The 21,564-nt window shown below is 43.8% G+C and overlaps 1 protein-coding gene across 3 annotated transcripts; it reads right to left on the bottom strand.

Moving 5' to 3' along the window:
* Positions 1-1,556: 1,556 nt before the first annotated feature.
* Positions 1,557-21,560, bottom strand: LRRC52 (leucine rich repeat containing 52). Of its 3 annotated transcripts, XR_001888057.1 has the most exons (5): positions 20,674-21,560; positions 7,459-7,695; positions 3,321-3,381; positions 2,184-2,329; positions 1,916-2,009 (listed from the first exon to the last, which is right to left on the bottom strand). XR_001888057.1 is itself a non-coding variant. In XM_017886429.1 (2 exons), exons 1-2 carry the CDS (start codon positions 21,293-21,295, stop codon positions 1,726-1,728), a joined length of 906 nt encoding a protein of 301 aa, XP_017741918.1. In that variant the 5' UTR covers positions 21,296-21,560; the 3' UTR covers positions 1,557-1,725. The 3 variants fall into 3 exon arrangements, 1 of the variants encoding a protein (XP_017741918.1); XR_001888056.1 differs by having other exon boundaries at positions 2,184-3,381; XM_017886429.1 differs by lacking the exons at positions 2,184-2,329; positions 3,321-3,381; positions 7,459-7,695 and having other exon boundaries at positions 1,557-2,009.
* Between the last annotated feature and the right edge of the window lie 4 nt (positions 21,561-21,564).

The raw sequence follows: 21,564 nt of genomic DNA on the forward strand, positions 1-21,564 counted from the left end.
CACTGCAATGTGAGATAACGTTAGGCGGAACTGGGTGAGAGGTATATGGGAACTCTGTGCTACCTCTGTAGCTTAGTCCAAAGTTATTCCATCATAAAAAGTGTATTAAAATACATTCTTCTTATAATTGATATTCATTGTATTCTCACAATATCCCTATATAAGTACTGTAGTGATTGCCACTTACAGATGAAGAAACTGAGGCACACAAAAGTTAAGTAACTTGCCCATGGTCACTCTTAGTTCAGGATAACAAAGTAGGAATGATTGGTGGGTTGGGATTTAAACAGAATGCAGTAATAAACATTTATTTTGTGTAAGTTATCACCCTATATCACCCTATATGCTGTGTCCATAGAGAATACTGAAGGCAAGTGGTCTCTGCTGTCAAGGTCATTATAAGTAGGAAGCCCAAGTTCACACAGTGCTAAGTGCAGAACTGGGGATAGAGATCCAGCTCCTGAGTTTGGACCCATGCTTTTAAGCATTGCACCAAATAAACTGGAGGGCAAGTGGTGATCAGAGTCACATTCAATTCACAGTGGAAGTGCAGATGTAAAAACAGATCTGGTTGGGAGTTTAGAGACAGCTAGTTTCATGGGTGGGGGTTTGATCTGAGTTGTGAACCTGAGTGTAATTTGATCTGAGTAGAGCAAAAAGGAAAACCTGGAGTGGGTTTTGGGACCTGGGTTGAGCCGACCCTCTCTTCACTCCCTTTCCCAGGACCGAGTGCAGGACATGCTTGTGTACTCTTGGCTATTATGTTTAGTACTTCATGACAAACAGTAGCTCATAGTGCACAGGGCATGGACTTTGGCATGGGTCCATCAGTTGCTCTGCTCTTACCATCTATGTGATCTTGAGCTGGTGACTTCATCTCTCCATACCTCAGGAAAATAACGGTAACAATGACCATCTGACCTTGTTGTCAGGCACATTAGTCCAGGAGGAAATGTGTATAAAGCTGGGCACAAGGCTGGGCACTTGGGATGGACCCACTGGGTGGTGGCCACCTCTATGTGGCCAGGCTTATATGATGAACCATTGGTTGTGCTGCTAAATATTTATATTTCATGTAAAGGAAAGAACATGGACTTTGGGAAGCTGTGCTACTTACCAGTTGTGTGACCTCAGTCAGTTGTTCAACTTGTTCAGGCCTCAAATTTTCACAGTAAAATAATATCAATATTATAGGATTGCTGTGATAACTACGAGATGGAGTGTGAAGATGGGCCATGGACACATTCCATTAATGTTAGTTCTTATCATTGTCTTATATGTTTTTCCATTTGATTAATATTAATCTTCACTTCCACTTAAATTGTTTGCTCTTTAGGAGAGATCTTAAATCATGTATTCCTTGTATCCATCCCTCCAGCACTTAGTTTGGGGACATAGTAGGTACTTATTAAACACGAGTTGGCTTACTTTTGGGGTAGGCTTTCTTGGTATTTAGATGCATCCAACAACGTTTCTAGATTTTGTTCTACCCCATCCTGCTGAGCTCAAGGAGTCATCCTCGGGCTGGTGAAGTGGGAAGGGACCAACCTGTGAAATGGCTAGCAGAGATTTTATTTATTTTACTAGTAGGTTTCAATCTCTATGACAGCTCCAAGGTGGTGGGATGGGGAGGGCAAGAGAGAAAGCAGGGAGCCTGGGGGAGGCACATAAGATAGTGGTCTCTGGCAACTAAATAAGCTGAGGGAACTCCTGGACCGAGCTCGTCTAGGTTGGAAAAATCTGCCTGCTGACTTCCACCCTAGTCCCGGCCTCGTCCTCGTCCTCTTCGCTTGACTTGCGGCGGGTGTTCTGGTAGAGGACAGCACACACACCTGTGAGCCAGGCAGCCACAGTTCCTGCGGCGAAGATGCCGAAGCCGATGAGCAGCAGGAAGAAGTAGTCTTTGTGGTCCAGGTGCGTGATGCACATGTACCGGAGTGGGTTCCCCACCCGGGTGATGGGCCACCCTGTCAGCTCTGTGGGCTCCACACATGTGGCATTTAGATCATCTAAGAAGAAAAACACAGCAGGCAGGGTGCTGAAACAGCATGACTCCCAGGGTCCTAAGGCCAAAGGAGATCTGGAGGGGCCATCTGGACCCTCACTGCTCCAAGTGTGGTCTGAGGGCCAGCAGCATCGACATCACCTGGACCTTGTTAGAAATGCAGAATCTCAGGACCCACCTGTGACCTCCTGAATCCGAATCTGCATCTCAACGAGACCTTCAGGGTATCTGTTGCACATTGGAGTTTGAGAAGTACTGGGCCTGGACTGTTCCTTGTCCCCAGGCTTTGCTGCATTCAGGCCGTGAAAATGCTTCTTAAGGATGCTCAAGGAAGGAGAGGCCACAACAGGGGTGGGGAGGTTGAAAGGTTAAGCAAGATTGCCATGAAGTATTGACATCTCTCTGTTCTTTACCAGTCACCTCCTTCTTGCCCCTTCCTTGTGTCCATCCCAACTTTCCCTTCACCTTGTCCCTTTCTCTTTAGCAGTAGCTGAGTCCAACCTGGGACCACTAGCACCCGCCAAGAGCATTGCAAGCCACTCAACTCTAGGAAGGGACAAGATTCTCTTGAAATGTTTACTGTGTGTTCTACCCGCTCACCACTTCCCCACCCCCCGCCCCTGAACAAGTCAGGGGAGCCCAGGGTAAACAGGTTGCCAATAGGGAAAGCAGTTCTGCTTCTCAGAGGTGATGTTGGCCATCACTGGCTGATTATGTTATCGACATGAGTCTTCAGTCATTCTTAGCAGCTGACTCAGCTTCCTGGCTACTTCTCTGAGCACCTCCCCATGTGTAATGCCATGGCCTTCACTATATAACAGAGAGAAAAGTGGGCTCTGGAGCTAGACAGGCCAGGCTTCTAATCCAGACTCTGTTACTTGCTAATTTTGTAAACTTCAGCAGGATACTGAATTCTTTCTCTGAATTCCATTTCCTCATCTTACCAGTGCAAAGAATGACACTTCTCAGGGTAGGTGAGAGAACGTACTGACACAGGTAAGAAGGCACAAGTGATTGTGCCTCAAGCACGGAATCCTTGGAGCCCTATCACTGCCCCTGCATTTTTCTAACTCCATATACTCTGCCATGCTGAGGCTGAGTGCTTGTGTGAGATGCTCAGGTGAATGTATCCAGCACACGCTAGATCATTGAGCTCCAGCTCAGCACTGAGGCCAGAGCTCGAGACAACCACAATCAATATTATAATAGCAGCCAGTATTTGCTAAGTGCTTACTATGCACTAAGTGAATTACAAATATCTCATTTAATTCTAATAATAACCTTGATACACATAATATTATTTTCCTTGTCTTACAAATAAGGAAACTGAGACTCAGGAGATCCCATAACTTGAAGGCTGTAGATAACTGCAGAATCTAGATAGAAGACAGAAGACAGAAAGACAGTGTGAGCTTGTTTTGCTTAAGTGGGATTTGCAAACAGGAGCTATTGTGGAGAGGAGTTTCCTCTAAACTTCAGGGCAGGAACTGCCTGACTAGTGAAAACATCACTATCCTTGGTGACCCAGGATGTTAGGAAAATCAGGTTCAGTTAGGGAAATCCTAATGGGGGCTGGAAGCAGCATTCAAAGAAAAAGTACAGAAGTAAGTTGGCTGGGGAGAAGGCATTTGGGATTATGGGTGGCTGGAAAGAGCTGTCCTCTTCACCTGAACACCATTACCTGCCTCTTGCTTCTGTATCAATGCACCTACAGCAAAGTCATTTTGTTTTGTTCAGGAAGATGGCCTGAAGTGTGTAATGCTGTTTAGGACTCAAGCTCAGAAAAAGTTGTAGACACAAGAGGGGAAGCCAGTGCAGGAACTGTGTTGTATCCACTGTTTGTAATGATTACAGAGGAAGAGAGAGGAAGAAGCCTCTCTCTAGACTGAGTATGGGATGGTGGCCCTCAGGGCAAACCTGCCCCACCAGAGAGCTCTCAAGTAGAGGGAAAGGAGTTGAGGGCTGAAGTCGCAGGAATGCAATTATGCCTCAGTACCTCTTTCTAGTCAGCCTGGCTTGAGGACCTCTGTGGCTTTGCCCAGGAGGCCTGAGCATGGGGCTCCCATGAGCTGGGGAGGCGCCTGGAAGCTCTCCAAGAATTCTATCGAGAGAGAGCTCAGGTCACCTGCCCAAACGGTGGAAGACATGAATCTTCAAAGAAAGTATATTTGAAAAAGGAAAACATGGGATTCGGAGGGTCTGGGATGTGTCTTGGGGGGTTTATCTCATTCTATTTTTAAAAAGATTGGGCTTTCAAATTGCAGCTTGGGCGGCAGGGATGAGACTAAACATCACACACGTTTCCCCATTTTGGAGCATTAACTTTGAAAGGAGCAATTAGGCAGTGATTTTAATGCATTGTTAGGCTGCTAAGTGAGGGATGTGGGTGGCTTTGTTGGGAGGGAGGCCTGGGTTTCTCTCCCGTTGAATTATCTCCCCCTCTTCCCAGTCGCAGTGACTGCCAAGATTTAGGCTCTCCCCTCCCCGGCTCCCTATCTCCATTGTTTCCCTTTCCCAGCTCAGGGCCATTTCACACACTTCTGCCAAATTGCCTTCCCCAAGTACAGCTCTTCCTGGTCACACTCTGGCTCAAAACCCTCCTCTGACCTCCTGTGAACCTCAGAATAACACCCAGACCATTTGGCCTGGCATTCAGAGCCCCTCAGCATCTACCCCTTCTCCCCTTCTCTCCTTGCTTCTCAGCACTGCTGGTAACCTTTGCTCCAATCAAATTAAACTACATACTATGCCTTGATTACACCTCACCCTTGCCCTCATCTGTAGTTACTTTGTTACACTGCTCCTTTTGTATCAAATGCCTCATACTCCTAGTTTTGCAGGATCATATTCTTCCCATCTTTTAAGATCTAACTTAAATGCGTCTATTCCAAGGAGAGCTTCCTCAACCACCCCGTCCTCAGAGCTTGGAGGACATGTGATTGTTCCCACTTGTGAACTCATCCCTAGCATTTCCATGTGTCATTCTTAAGTACCTATCACATTCTATCTTGCATGATGGTTATTTACAATGTGCATCCTTTCTCCCCTACTAGGTAGACTTTTAGCTCTTAAAGGTATAAACCATGTCTGATCATTATTGTTCTGGTTAATAAGAGCTATCATTCATTGACCGAATTGTGTAATTTGTAAAATTGAGGGATGTTCTGGTATTTTTTTTTTAAATTATGAGATTCTAGGTTAATCCTACTGTTTTGGTTTAATTCTATAAAAACACTCTGTAATTTTGATCCTTTGAAATTTCTTGAGAATTTGCTATATGGCTGAATGTAAGGTCAATTTTAGTACATTTTCCATGTGCTACAAAAATATTATACAGTAGAACCTCTAATAACGTTGTTTCATTCTCTGTCATTTTGTTACAATATTAATGAGAAAAAAATATTCCCAGCCAGGGCCACTGTTTGTATGCAGTGTGTGCATGCTCCCCATGTCTGGACAGGTTTTCTCCAGGTGCCCTGGTTTCTGCCCACATCTCAAAGATGTGCATATTAGGTGAACTGGCGTGTCTAGATTGGGCCAGTGTGAGTATGTTCGAGTGTGTGTATGTGTGGCCCCCAGTGGAATGGCGTCCTGGCCAGGGCTGCTTCCCACCTTACACCCTGAGCTGCCAAGATAGGCTCCAGCCACTTACAGCCCTGAACTGAAATAATTAGGCAAATATTATCTTACTTGTGTGTATGAATCTTTCTTAAATGTATGTATGTTTCATATTTCAATGCTAAATATCAGAAGTATTTTTTGATCTTTGTGTAGAAGTTTGGTGATATTTTTGTGACTAGAAATAAGCTTTAGAAACTTAACTCTTGCTTATATCAATTAGCCTGCGGTAGAATTGGTTTTATGTCATTTTGCTTAAAGTGGCAGTTTCCAAGAACCTATGGATATTAAGTGAGGACTTATTGTATTCTTTGTTGAGTACATTGTTCTATGCATGTCAGTTAGGTTGTGGTGGTGTACTGATCTTCTATACCCTTATTGACTTTTTATTTATAAACATCTATTGTCTCTTAGTTATTATTAGACTATTGTCTACTAGTCCCTGTAACTATGTAAAATTACCAGTTTTTACTGTGCGCTGGTCCGCTCCATATAGTTCTTTCAAGTTTTGCTTCACATTTTTTTTTTTTTTTTTTTTTTTTTGAGATGGAGTTTCCCTCTTGTTGCCCAGGCTGGAGTGTAGTGGTGCGATCTTGGCTCACTGCAACCTCTGCCTCCCAGGTTCAAGTGGTTCTCCTGCCTCAGCCTCCTAAGTAGCTGAGATTACAGGCACGCGCCACCACGCCCAGCTAATATTTGTATTTTTAATAGAGATGGGGTTCCACTATGTTGGCCAGGCTGGTCTTGAACTCCTGACCTTAGGTGATCCACCTGCCTCGGCCTCCCAAAGTGCTGGGATTACAGGTGTGAACTACCACACCTGGCCTTCCCTTTACAAATTTTAAAGCTGTGTTATTAGGTGCATACAAAGTTATAATTGTTACGTCTTCCTGGTAGAATTATCCTTCTAATATTGAACAATATCTCTCATTATCTCTAGTAATGCTTCTTGCCTTAAAGTTTACTTTGTTTAACATTACTATGGCTGCATTGAAATTCTTTTGGTTAGTGTTTGCATTGTGTATCTTCTTCCGTCCTTTTACTTTTATCTTTCTATGTTCTTATATGTAAGGTATATTTTTGTAAGCAGTATGTAGCTGGGTTTTGTTTTTCATCCAAGCTAGCAAACTTTGTATTTTAATAAGCCCATTGACATTTAATGTAATTACTGATATATTTGGATTTATATCTAGTATCTATTTTTTTCATTTGTCTCCTTATTTCATGTCCTTTTTCTAACCCTTTGTTGCCTCCTTTTTTTAAAAAAATCATTTAACTTCCTTTTCTTTAGCTTATTAACCATACCTTCTTTTCCTATTCTAGTATGATGACTTTAGAAGTTTTATACCCATCTACTGATCCTGGAGTGCCTGACATGTGCTAGGCACTATATGAGATGCTTTACAAAATTAAACTCTAAGCTCTACTCTTGATCACCCCACAGGGCAGTTTTAATCATTCCCATGCTATGGAATGAATAAACTACACATCAATTCTTCCTTCTCTGGCTTTCTTGATTTCCTTGCCTCTCACACAGGGCGTCAGCAAGTACTGTTGTACATGCTGTGCACTGCACAACTCCAGGAGGTTCCATTCATTTTATAGACAGGTGACCCAGCTTTATGACACCACTTTACTCAGCCTCACTCCAGTGGCCCAGGGCATTAACTACAGATGTCATTAATATTGACCTTCTTATTTCAAACAGTTCCTAAGGAAATATAGACCACCATCTGGTTTATTTCTGTACACAGTATCTTGCTCAAAGGCATAAAACCTCTTTGTCAGAATCAGATGCATGGAACAACTATAGTGTCTGGGGCCTGGAACCATACCTGTTAGTATAGCAGCCCAGGAGACCTCCCTTTCAGAAAATAGTCTTGAACCCTCTGGTTATAAGAGGAACTGCTTCTTTTCTCTGTCTTCCGGAGGGACCCCAGTTCTGCCCAGGGCTCTGCTGCAGGTTCCCAGTGACTTGGTGTCCCCAAAGAAGTCAGGCCATGGGCAGGTTGCTCTGAGCCCTTGTGGCAGCTTGCTCAGGAACCTTCTGGGCTGACTGGAGGGGTGAGCATCTAGGCGGTGGCAATGGAAAGCAAGAGGGTGGAATCTGAAGGTACTGCAATTACCTCTCAGTGAGTAAATTATGTTTCTGTCAGCTTAAGCACCTTGTCAAGCACTTTGTCAACTTCTACCCTGGACCTAGAGAAAAGCCTAATTCCCTCATGTTTTCTTTTAGGCCCCAGTCCACCCAAATATCAGTAGATGTACAGTGTTTTGCCTTCTATTTTTTTTGCAAGGTAAATTATGTTTTTGTCAAGGAAATTGATTTGCCACCTATTCATGTGTCTGACTCCACTCATTAGATTACAGATACTATGAGGATAAGGATTTTTTGTCTGTTTTGTTCACTGACGTTTATCAGGATGCTAGAGCTCAGGGTGTATTTGTTGAATGAATTGATTGCTATTCAAACTCCTTGGGCTCACTGTCCCTGACATAATGCTCCGGTGGAGGAAAGGGAACCTGAGTGGTAGAATACCATACGTGGGTCAGCTGACCTTGAACTGCCTCAGACACTCTACACTGGGTGAGTAGCAATCCCTGTGAGAGTCTGGGGAGGTTCAGTGAGCTAAGTGAAGCTCCAAGGAGGCAGGAATGGATGCTCTCTAGGACCAAATGGAGATATAAGCCTTGAACTGGGAAGGGCACCTCCTCTGTCCTGTGAGACCAAAGAGAAGGAAACGAGGGTAAGAGTATGAGGACAAACTGCTACAGACATGATATCGAAAGGTAATTATTATTATTTCCAAATTACTTTTTGAGAACTGTTTGAGAGCAGAGACGCTTTTTCTGAACCCTTGTATCCTTAGTTCCTGGCACGCAGTAGGTGCTCAATAAATGTATGTTGAATGCAAGGGTGGATTATTGGTCTGATCTCCTATAGTACTTTTAAAAGTCTGATGTCTTTGGCCTGTTGTTTAGGACCAGTTCCCCAAACAGAATTCGAAGGGATCACTATTATATATTCTGTTGTACTACGGGTGCCCAGAGGAGATGATTCCCTAGAAGGAAACCTAGGTTGGGCAATATGGCTGCTCCAGAACACCAAAGCCAACTGGCCAGCAAGGCCCCCTTCTCAGATCCTCATGCACAAACCTATGAGAATTTCAAGCCCTGGCACTGTCTTCTACCTTTGCCTTTGTGGAGCTCCACTTACTTATTGCCCAGCTGTCATCCAATGATGGCATAAGCCAGGGGTCAGCAAACTACAACCTGTGGGCCAAATCCAGCCTGCTGTTTTGTAAACAAAGTTTTATTGGAACACAGTTTTCCCATCCTTTTACTTATTTTCTAATGCTGCCTTCACCTTAATGGCAATGTTGAGTAGGTGCAATGAAAACCCACAAGGCCTAGAATATTTACTGTTGACCCTTTCTGGAAAGCATGTGCTGACTCCTGGTCTAATCTATCCTAGGCACCTTAAAACCTTAAGGATTTGTGTTATATGGGCTTGTGCAAAGTACAATTCTTATCTGGTATTCACAATTTCCCCCCATTGTGTATACAGTCTATGGATTTTTAAAGGTTAAAAGTGATTCATAGACTCATGGAACATGTAGACGAGACCTTGACGTTCAGCAAGTTCAACCCGATGATGCCTGTGCTTTGCAGGTGTTTTAGGTTATAGAACTGGTCTTGTGTATAACCGGTTGCATGTGGGCATGATTCAGAGGCAAGAAGCTTTCTTTTTCTCATAATTCCGTCTCATGGGCTTATCAGTACCCATAACTCTGTCAGTGGGAGATGAAACCTTTCATTTCACCAATAAAATAACACTCAAAGTGTAACGTTTTCTGAAAAAGAAGCAAATGATTTAATCCCTACTCAGGGGTAGCCCCCTGCTACCACCTTTTGGTGGGGTGAGGGGAACAAGCTGCATGATGGGGCTGGGGCTGGGATCAGGTTCTTCTTGGAAGTTAAAATTAAATTTTTTTCCTTCTAGTTTCTTCTCAGTTTGGCCTAAAGATGAGCCTGCTTAAGAACTACCCATCTGCTCAGAAAAATCCAGAGGGCAGACAGTTGTCCTCATGGATAACAAACCATTATGAAACCCCAGGAGCCGAAGGGCACCATCATTCACCAGTCCACCAGGCAGAAACACCAGGCAGAAACTGTTTGCTTCCTCTTTCACATTCCAAGTTCAGATCATAAGGAAACCCTGCTAGTCCTACCTTCAAAATGTGTCCCGATTCTTACCTCTTCTCATCACCTGGACCATTGCCCTGGTCCCAGCCAGTGTCCTCTTTTGCCTGAACTGTGTTGGCCTCTGAATGTGTGTCCTTGCTTTTTCCTACAATCTCTGTCTGGAGACAGCAGTGGGAGCAATTTGTAATTACAGATCCTGTCACTTCCCTATTCAAAATCCTTCCATGACTTACTATCACACTTAGAATAAAATCAAAAGCCTCTCCATGTCCTATCTACCCTATGTGACCTGGCCTTCGTAATTTTCTATCTCATTCTTCCCTTTCTCCTTTTCCTTCACTCTGCTCCAGCCATATTCCCTTTCTAATATGTCAAACTCATTCCAGCCCAAGGCCTTTGTGTTCGCTCTCCCCTTGGTCTAGAAAGAGCTTCTTCCTCCTCATGTAATATTTCCATGACTTCTCTCTCACTTTATTTCAGTTCTCTGCTCAAAATCACCTTTGTGGGCCCACTGAGCCTGAAGTATCTGCCTTGTTCTCAATCTCAGGCACACACTTCTCTTCCCTTCTCTTATTTTCCTCCATGGCACTTGTTGTTATTTGACATTATGTCATATGTCAATTTATTTATTGTCTTCTTCTCCCACTAGAATGTAAGCTTCATGAGAGCATGTTTGTTTCTGTTCACACCAGTATGCCCCGTGCCTGGCCAAGGTGCTGGCGTCTGATTGGTGCTCAGTAACTGTCAGTGAATGCATGCACTCAGATCTCAGTCTGGGCTCCTTACCCCTTTGTAAATGTCAAATAGGGATAACAATGCCTGTGCCTCACCTCAGCCAAATGCTGTGACCAAAACATCTTGACTGTTAGAAGAAAATGCGTTGAAAATTACAAGGGTTTGTCTAACATGACTTTAATTCCAGTCTTAACTATGTTTTAATTGGATGCATCAGGTTTTTAGTTATTCTCTTATTTGGGTTGAGGAGAAGGCCAAATTCACCTGTGTGATCAAAAAAGCTATCATTGGCCAGGTGCAGTGTTTCACGCCTCCCAGCACTTTGGAAGGCCAAGGTGGGCGGATCACTTGAGGTCAGACCAGCCTGGCCAATATGGCAAAATCCATCTCTACTAAAAATAAAAACGTTAGCTAAGCATGGTGGCACATGCTTATAGTCCCAGCTCCTGGGGATGCTGAGGATCACCCCAGCCCGGTAAGTCGAGGCTGCAGTGAGCTGGGATTGCACCACTGCACTCCAGCCTAGGTGACAGAGTAGCAAGAGTGTGCCTCCAAAAAAAAAAAAAAAAAAAAACCAACAACTATCATTGCATATGGACCATGCAGCAGATTAGGTGTTTTTTAATGACATCATCTTGGAAGAGTTAACACTCCCCTCAAGAGCTCCAGCACCCCTAAGTTGAACTCCTTGCCTCTGCTCACCCTGTTTGTTTCTGCAAACCCACACTGCTCTACGCCTTCTCCACGTCTCATGTGACAATCAGAATCACCACCAGGCAAAGAATTTGTAACAACGACAGCTAGCATTAATTGAACATTTACTGTGTGTAGTTCTAAAATCTTCATGTGGATTTTTTCATTTAATTATCATAACTTGAGGTAATAGGCACTATTTTATCTGCATTTTGCAGATGAGAACTTGGGTTGGATGGAGACAGTTGCCCACAGTCAAGTAGTTGGCAAGTGACAGAAGCAGGATGAAAAGCCAGGTGACCTGCATCCAGAGCCCACCTTAGTGTTGCCTGCTCAACTAGGATGTGAGTATCTCAAGGACAATGGATATTTTATAGTTGCCTAATTGGATTGGTGTTATGGAAGCATCATAGAAAATATTACATGAAACTGTATACTTTATAGATATATAGTCATTCTTTGTTTTTTACCTCACTGAAAGAGAAATACAGGCACCAATTGGGCCACTCAATTGTATTTGTCCCCCATCTATATATCACAATCACCCCCATCTATGTTTACCCTTGCCTCCTTCTCTGCAGTCCCAGAGGGCAGAGGAGGTGCCACTCCTCTTTCAAGGATTACCCCTCCATTTGGTTCTGGAGACCATCCATCCACTCCTGTCCCCTTGGGAACTTTACCCCACAAATGACTTCCCCTCTCTCCTGTATCTTTGTCCTTTTTCTCTGCATCGACTCTTTCCATCAGCAGATAAACACATTTCTTTTCTCCTAAAAAAGCAGATTTCTTTTCTCCTAAAAATCCTCCTTCTTCATTTGTTTTCTCTCCAACTAGCACCCTATTCCCTTCAGTCCACAGCCATGCTTTCTAGAAGAGTAGTTTACATGGTTTACTCCTTCTTATCTTTGATGTTCAGTTCATAGCCCATCATGGATAGGTGTTCACTCCCATCATGCCAGTGGAACTGCCTAAGACATCAGAGATCTCTGGTGCTAAACCTGATGGACAGTTTTCTGTCCTTATCTGACCTGCTCCCACTTTTTGGAACTCTTTGGCTTCCATGAATTTATCCCGTTCTAATTTCCTTTGTCTGGGGGCTCCTGCTGTCCTACATGGGTTGCTCTTCCTTACTTGACCCATTGGTATGTTGCATTCCCCAAAGCTTCTGTACTTGGCCCTTATCCTCATTTGAAACTCTTTTTCCTGATTGATCTTATATTCTGTTAGGTTTTAATGATCACTAGTGAGTTGATGATCCCCAAATATATGTATATTTTATGCCCTGTTCTCTATTCTGAATTTCAGGTCAGAACATCCAAATGCCTAGTGTTTAACAGGGACTTCTCACTCAATAAGGTCAAGACGGGACTGGGCTTCTCCCCTGACTTCCTCACTGCCCTCCTCCAAGTGTGTTTATGTCAGCAAAGCCCCCACACTGTCCAAGTCAAAGTCTTGGGAGCTACCATTGATTTTTTCCCTTTCCTATTTTTTCTGTATCTCATTCATTCACTCAGGAAACACTAGTTGAGCATTTTCTCCGTGTCAGGCCTGTGCTTGTTTCCGAAGATTCGGATCTGCTCTCAGAGAGCTTCCAGTCTCTCAGGGAAGACAAATGTTAAACGAATACACATTTATTAATTAGAATTGTGCCAGAAGTTACAAAGGGTGCACAAGAAACTATGAGAAGAGCTAGTTCAGTCCCAAATCCTGTTGCTTCTGCCTTCTAAATGATTCCTTCTCAAATGTCTACACCTCTCCTCCTCACTGTTGCTATAGGCTGCCATACTGTCCGGCTTGAACGCCTACAGAAGCTTCCTTCCTAGCCCTACCTCCAGCTTGCTTGCCTCCCAAGACTTCTTAGGATATATTGCATGTTCCCCAAAAAACCATTCAAGGCCCTTCCTAGCTGGGCCCCCATCCTTTTCTCTAGCTGCCTCCATCCTTTGCAGGATTACCTCCAGGATGAGGAGCTCTTCACCTTTAAAGATGAGGAAACTGAGGTTGGCTGCTTTGGCCAGATTTGCACTGCTGTTTTCCAGAGTCCTGAGTGATACTGGGTGACCTGAGGGGCCAGGTGTAGAGATCTGGCATTTCTGAGCTTGGAGTGACCTTCGATCACCTACTCTCAGGGATCCCAATTGGCCTGCATCAGGGAGTGTGTCAGCATCACCCAGGGGTTCCTAAATGTCCCATGCTTGCTGCTCCTATCCCTTCTCAGCTTTTCTGGGTGGCTTAGGGATCACTGACTCAGCTGCACCGCTCTCAGACCCCTCCTTGCCCTCGGGAGGCTGCTCTTCTGGCTTTCAACAGCCTTGGAAGGCTTGGAACTGCTGGTTGCCCAGGCTTTCTTTCTTTCTTTTTTTTTTTTTGCCTTTGATCTTTATTTTAATTTCCCTGATGGAGGACATGGGTAAGCATTGATAGTGGAATAACGTGAGGACCTGAATTCATTCTGGAAATCTAAGTTTGGGCACAGTTGTGGATGACTTTGTACTTGGTAGGTTGAAATGGGGCCATTATCCCATTACAGCAGTCTTGAATACAGGATGATATAACCTCATCATGAAACTAAGATGTTCTCTGCTCAAAACGCCCTCAAAATGACTTGGACCTGAAGCAGCACATGACTCAACCCATCTGCTCCCTGCAGATGGCCCTGAGTGGCTTTGTCCACTGCCTCTGCAGCACCCTTGCTCAAGCTCCTCTGATGTATGGGCCCCACCATCAGGCTCATTTAGGACTGGCTAAGGCTATCAGAGCTGACACAGAGGGGACTCTCTGTCCTCAGACCGCCCCACTCTGGCCCCTGGTAGCCTGTCACTTTCTGAATTCTCACTGTTTCTGGTTGTTCCCTGTCAAATTGCAAGTGTTCCCTGAGGGGATATTTCAAAACATTAGGCATTAGCATCTCAGTGCAAATTGATTCATTTACTAATTGGAACAGCCACGGAAGGTCCAGAACGCAAGCCACGGTTCTAGGGTTTCTGAAAAGTGGCCTAAGGACCACTGGCATGAAGAGTTGACTGAATCAGAACCTTAGGGCATAGGACCTGGGATTCTTGTGCTCGTTAGAGTTTGAGAAGCACTGTTTGAGCAGGTCTGGCCTGGGAGGAAAGTTTGGGGCAATGAGTTCCTTGGGGTGGAGGCATTGTTTTAGTGAAGTTGAGGGTGCTTAATATAGGACTTGGGAGAGTGCAGGAGTTAGAGGCATCTGCTTCTTAATTGAACTTCCTAATTATGTGATGTAGCCCTCATCACTGGGAACACCTCCACCTCAGCACTTGCCATTATGCACTTGCTCACCTGGGACCCCGCCTGCTGAGCACTGTTCTCCTTCTCACCTCCTGTGCACTTATCTTTCTATTTAGGTCCATAGGCTACCAGCTATAAGAGGCTTTTGAGGATATCTAACCCAAATCCTTTATTTTAAGGACAAGAAAAGTGACTCTTGAAGAAGGAAAGTGACTTTCCCCATATCACATAGTAGCATTTCTGGGATCAGGACAGGGCCTCCTGGCTTTTAATTCTATTTTCTGTCTCTTGTATCCTAGATTATCTTATTCAAGACAAAAATTATGACTTTTTTCTCTGTGAAACAGCCACTCCAGCATTATAATGCAATGTTGGGACATAATGAATATACAATAAATGTTTCAGAGTTAAATGGATCATGATGTGCCTGACAGCAAAGAAATATCGTGGCATCAGGGAAAAACATTGAACTTGGATGTCAAGATATCTCTGTGCTGGGCTTTTCTCTATAGCCACTTACCTGTGACTCTGGATTCTAAAGTTGTAGCTTAAACATCCTATGTTAAAAGGCTACCCTGACCAGTATGGTAGCCACTAGCCTTAGGTTGCTATTTAAATGTATTGAAATAAAATAAAATAAAATAAATTCAGTTCATTTGTTCGAGTCAAATTTCAAGAGCTCAATGGCCACATGCGGCTAGAGACTACTGTATCGGGCACCATATATGTAGACTATTTACCCTGTTGCAGAAACTTCTGTTGGATAGCATTAGAGCAGACTTTGCCGGTAGAGAGGAATGGGATGTATGAGGCCAGGTTTTGTATGTTTCAGAGCTTAGAGTTTGAGTGAATTTTCGAGAGCATCCTGAAAGCCATTTGACCCTATCCCCTGAGGGAAATCAAATATCGTGGGAAGAACTCAATGACCACTCTCACCTTCAAGTATCATTAATGACTGGAAAATAACAGTTCTGGCCAGGAATTAGTCCTCCCACTTGCTAACCTGGGCCAGAAAGGAAATGGAACATGTGGGTCTGTTTTCAGTCTGTATTGATCAGGGCTCAGTAGAGCACCCTGGGAAGGGACACGTTACAACACACCTCCATTTCTGCTGTAACTTTTGTGTTTAAAAAGTGACGATATTAACTCTTTGGTAACTGAATACTTTTCAGTACATCTGGTGAGTATGCCATTGGAGAGTTTCTTTTGATTCAGAACTTTGATTATAGTGCCAAATCTCTTGCCAACTTGAGAAAGTTTTGATATTCTTGTTCAGTGTAGCCTTATGATAAAATAAAGTGAATGAAACACTTGGCTTCCTCTACAACCCCTCTATAGGGGATGTCCTTAGCAAAAATGTGACACAGAAGAAGCATATGATACTGCCCTCATGTCTTTTATTTTAAGACCTCTGCACTTCCTTCTTGCACTTCTGTTTCCTTCAAGGTTCTCCACTGCTGCAGAATTAATCTTAGCTAATCAAATTCCCAAGAATTAACTCCCCCTGATGTGAGAGCTGATAAAGGCTTAAGGACACTTGTGTTATTCTTCCCAGGAGTTCATGTATTTTTGCAGGTTCTACAAGATCATAACACATACTTGGGACCCAAAAGGATGAACCTTTAGTGGCTAATTTCAGATTGGTGGTAGGAAGTGGATAGGGACACACTGGGGCAAAAGTATTTATTACTCAGTTATACCATGTAGGTGACGTCTTTCTCCTGAGGCTAGTGAAAGTTGCCTACTTCTAACATCCCCAGAATGTTGCCTACACATCCACACCTGCCTCTGGAAGTGGAGCTTGTCTTTCGGTAGAGCTTTGGTTCTAGATTCAGGTGACTCAGGAACAGGTACCCTGCTGCTGCTGGTCTAGCCCCAGGTCTCATGGCCCAGGCTGAGACAAAGCCTTGATTTGAGCTTCTGCTTTTGTTGACTAGGGTCTGAACACCCATGTTCTTAACTTACCTAATAATACCCAACTCAGAATGTGACATAGACTTGTCCTGTCCCTCCAGGATTCTCTTTGCCCCATTTTTGTTTGGGTTAGAGTCTTAGAAGCAGCTGCCCACCTTCCTACATCCTATCTATATTCCTGCCTGCATCTCTATAGTCATGTTTCTAGACAGGGTGCATTGTCCTTTAACACCACATATGCTGAGCCTTCCTGAAGTCCACTGCTTATCTAGGGGAACACTTGACTGCTTTCTGCTATTCTACTCTCTTAGTATCCTGTACCTTTCCTCATCTACCAACCATTTGTTTTTTGATTGCTTGTAGTGTGTCAAGCTTAAATGCTAATGGCACTTCATAAATGTTCTCATTTCATTTTATGACAGCCCTAGGAATGTTGGTTCTGTTATTATCCTTGTCTTCAAGATGAGGAGATTAAAGTTCAGAGAAGTTAAGTAACTTATCTTATATCCTGCAGCTAGTCAGCATGAGGGCTAGGATTGTAACCCATTGATTTTATTCCAGAACCTGAGCTCTTAACACTGGGCTCTGCTGCCTGAGGGTGGCTGTCCTTCATCACCTGGAGGACAAGTGGCTGCCCCCAAGTGCCTGTCACCCCAGTAGGCACATGCTGGCCTCATTTGTCATCCCTGTTTTGTTCTGTTATGCCCAACTAAACTATGGCACAGATATGGCGCAGATGACCCAGAGTTACGTGAGTCTCCATATGCAGCCCTAGGTTTCTTGGTTAGATACCTTCATGAGCACTTGTTTGGCACATAGTAGGCACTCAATAAGTATTTAAATAGATGAATGGATGAACTGAATTGTGGCATGGAAGTCCTTTAGTTCACTGCACTGCTTTTCAAGGAATACATGTGCATTCTTATATTGTCCTTAATATTACACTACAGTGAAAATTTCCCAGGGCTAAGGTTCAGTATTTCCCTGGGTCTAAAATGAGCCTGTTTGTGAAGTGGATTCTGTTCTATAAACAACCAGATTACTCAGCTTATTTCATAGAAATCTTCCTATTTCCTGAAACATGGATATATGCGGAGAGATACATGGGCTCCATGCTAGAATATGTCAAAGATCACCATTTTGATAACAAATGTGGTATAAATAGGTGGGCTTAAGTTTGAGACTTCACTAAGAATGTTTGCCAACAGCAAAGATATTTCCACCTAGCAGAGACCATGAATCATCATATGAAAGTCAAAAGAATTAAATACCTTTCCTTACATTGAGGTTTGGCTAGAGGTCAAGAGAAGCAGCCAATGAATTTTACTGTAAGGGTGTTCAACTTTATGGGTATGCATGTATCTGTTCATGTATGTGGGTGTGAACCTGTACATTTATATATGTGTATGTAATATGCGGGTGGGTATGTAAGTAGGTATGTATGTATAAATGGTATATATGTGCGGGTATATAAGTATGTATGTATATATGGTATGAACATATGTATACATGGTATATACAAACCTTTGTGTTTGCATATGTGTATGTATGTATTTGTGTTTTCATGTGTGTTTGTGTGCATATTTGTGATTGCATGTGTGTATGGGAAGGGAGAACCAGACTGATTAAGGCCCAAATGAGAGCAAATGCTAAGGTTAGATTCACCCTTTTGGAGTTGGGGTAGACTGGGGTGAAACCTGGGTTTGCAAGGGAAGTACAGGCATATCAACGACTTTATGATGGTTAGTGCTTATTATCCAATGAAAATGATCTTGAGTCAGTTCCAAGTGGCAGCCAGATAGAAAATAAAGCTGAAGTTTAGATGCTGTAGCCATATGTTTATAATATGACTTGTATTTATAACTAAATTCACTTACAGGATGATAGTTATGTAATTTGAGGATTTATGAGATAGTATAGTCTTGTGGAAAAAGACCTGCATTTGAAATCAAGCGGTTCAAATCACTTTCTTGCCATTTATCAACTGTGTGATTTGGGGTGGGTCAGTCTATTTTCTCATCCAAGGATAGGGTTAAAAATATCAATCCTAGTCTCTTCCACAGGCTGAGGGCACAAGTTTAAGTGTTGGTGTGACACTCACACTGAAGAAAATGAGGTACCATATGTGGAAAAATGGAGGGAGATGAGCAAATTAGCAGTGGTGGGTGCATGTGTGGGGTCCCACGACTGGGGGATGAAAGCTTTCTCTACCTCACAAAACAGACTCTTCATTCATGAGGAGCTTATAAGCTTGACAAGATAGACATTCCTTTCTGATGTCTTGGAAAATATGCAGTGAAAAAGATCTACTTTATAATCCCATTCAACTGTGGATTGAACTGAAGAGTCAAAGAGTCCAAAGTGGTCAGCCTGAAAATTCTGAGAAGATACAAGTGTGCAAGCAGAAATTTGATGAAGGGAGATGGAGTGGGAGGTGAAATGGTAGGCTTAGGTGCTGGGGTGGAAGCCAAGCTATGTTACTCTTGTCATCTGGGATGGGACGTCCCACTTGCAACCTGATAGGCTCTACTCAAGGAAAAGTACATATATGGTGGGGAGGGGCAAGAGAAGATGACACCCTTCCATAGGCTAATTTACAGGAACATGGACAGGGAGAATCCCTTTATGGACCACAGGTCATGCATGAGGATGATTAATATTGAACATCTTTGATAATGCTTTCTAGACACTATCACAGTTTTGGAGAAAAGTAGAAAACATTATCTCTGGCTCCTAGAGATGGTGTTATAGAAAGGCAAGGCCACCTACCCCAGATAACTGCTTCTGCCTTCTAGTCCTGTTGGAAGAGGGTCTGACAAAGTTAGTTTGTTTTGATTTATTCTAACAACTCAAGATGAGGTATCTGGCAGTAGGGTCAGGTGTCTAAGGCACAACATTTAAGGAGGGACTGACTCACAATGTCTCATTCTCAGTGCACTCGCTCTCAGTGCCTCCTTAAATTTTGCCTCCTAAAAGCCCTGCTTGCCTCATCCCAGTCCAGATTCTGCCAGGAGGACTTTTTGAGACACACCCATTGGGAGGCCAGGAGGGCACGTTTTTTTACTTGCTGTCACCACTTGGTTCTCTCTCCCTCAGTTCTCCTTGAAGTCTGTCATTCTGGCCAGGATTATTCCTAGCATATTGCCACCTGGGCAGGACTTCATGGTGGAAGCTTTAGCAGGAATTTTATGAACCTGCATCTATGAAAACATTTCCAAAGGCAAACACCCAGGGAAGGGAGAAAAGACATGGTTTTGACAGGATTTGATTTTCTACCCAGAGTCCAATTTTGTCGGATTACATCAGTGGCTCCAGACTTTCTGTGAGGGGTTATTTCTCGTTTTTCTGAAGCTCTGACTTTCCTGGGTAAAAGTGCTATTATTGGTGGAGAGAAGAATTGGAGGGTAAGGATGAGACAGTAAAGTCCCTAAGATAAAGAAGGAATGAAGCACAGGCGCCATGGCAGGCCGGGTGAGGACAGCGGGTAGAGTGGTGGCAAGGAGCTTGGAAATCTCCCAGGTAAGAGTTGAGCATCTACCTGTAAGACTAGAATCTCTCTGCTTGACACAGTGAGCACTGGGACCCTTTCTCCATTGATTCATGCCATTCTCTCCTTCCGTAGCAGGCCAGCATCTTCAAAACAAAGCAGCTATCAAAAGCCCTGTCTTCCTTCTTCCCTCCCTCTCTCACTGTCTGGGTAGCTCATGTGCCCCTCCTTCCATCTGCATATTAAACTTTCCCTTCTATATATATCATACTCCTATTGAATTATCTACTGCTTATGAATGACTGAATTTACTTTTTGATCCTGGAAAAATTCAGTTGCTGAATTAAACAGATTAAAACAGTTTACCAACAGAATACAGTGTCCCTATATTACCTTGTTATTTTGCAATTACTTTATCACTTCTACACACATCATATATTTGATGCAACTCTGTACCTCAGGTAATATTATTGTCCCCACTTTATGGATTAGAAAACTGAGGCTCAGAGAAATGGTGATATTTTCAAGGGTAGCCAACTGATAAGTGCTAGTTTGGGACCAGAACTCAGCTCTTTGAATTCCTATTTCAGAACTCTTTCTTATTGCTACTCCAGGCAACCCAAGGGTGGGTCCTGCAGAGTAATAAGAATGCATTCAATCAGCTTCACCCAACTTTTTCTCCCATTCTGACCATCTTTTGAGTTCACCTTTTCTGGAGCCACTTCAATCACATCCTCTTCCCCACACCCGATCAAGCCCTCACCTGAGGGGTCCATATGGGACACTATTAAGAAGATGGCGAAGTCCAGGAAAGAGCAGTTGCACTTCCAGGGGTTTCCACTCAGAAACAGGGTCTCCAGAACAGGGAGGTGGTGTAAGGCAGCACTGTCCAGGGTCTGCAAGCCGGTATTTCTGAGGTCCAGGTACCTCAAAGAGGTGGTGTTGGCAAAGGTGAACTTGTGAAGCGATAACAGGTGAGGGTTGTTGGCAATGTTCAGCTGCACCAGGTTGCTGAGGACCGAGAAAGTGAATGGGGAGATCGAGGTTAGGTTGTTGGAGCTGAGGTCAAGGTAGATGAGTTTGAAGACCCCGATGAAGGTATAATCCATCAACTCTCGAATCCAGTTGTTCTGACAGTCCAAATAAACAAGGTCACTGAGGAGTCCTAGATGCATTGCTGGCAAACTAGTGATTCTGTTCTTGTTCAGGAACAGCCTCCGGGTGTTCAGGGGTATGTCAAGGGGGTATTCGGTTAACTGCTTCGCTGTGCAGATTACTTCTTGGGCTTGACACAGACAATTATTTGGACACTTTGACCCTGATACCAGCCCCATTCCAAAGGAAAAGAGTAACCACCCGGGGCCAGGGCCTGAAGCAAGGGACATAGTAAGAAGCCACAACCACCCTCCTTCCACCTTCCTGCGGGCTCTGTCCCTCTGATCCGAAGGCTGCCGGTGGAGGGTGGGGTGGAGGAGGGGTGCTGGAAAGAACTGTAACACTTTAGCTTTGTGCAGAGCAATTTTCCATTACAGGAGGACTGAACAGAAATTGAAACGCGAGGCTCAATGCCCTGCCACCCAGCTTGGTGGCTCTGCCTCTCGCTCCCAGACTGCTGCTGGAAGCTTGCCCACTTGGCAGCTTTGAAAGGTCTCAC

Source organism: Rhinopithecus bieti, unplaced genomic scaffold (genome assembly GCF_001698545.2).
Source record: "Rhinopithecus bieti isolate Rb0 unplaced genomic scaffold, ASM169854v2 scaffold_15436, whole genome shotgun sequence".
NCBI classification, from domain to species: Eukaryota; Metazoa; Chordata; class Mammalia; order Primates; family Cercopithecidae; genus Rhinopithecus; species Rhinopithecus bieti.

Bases quoted from the DNA above. Each gene is read 5' to 3' on its own strand.
- LRRC52 (XM_017886429.1), bottom strand. From the start codon at position 21,295: ATGTCCCTTGCTTCAGGCCCTGGCCCCGGGTGGTTACTCTTTTCCTTT. The intron at 2,010-20,673 runs GTGAGGGCTTGA...TTTTCTTCTTAG, and splicing joins GTCCCATATGGACCCCTCAG to ATGATCTAAATGCCACATGT.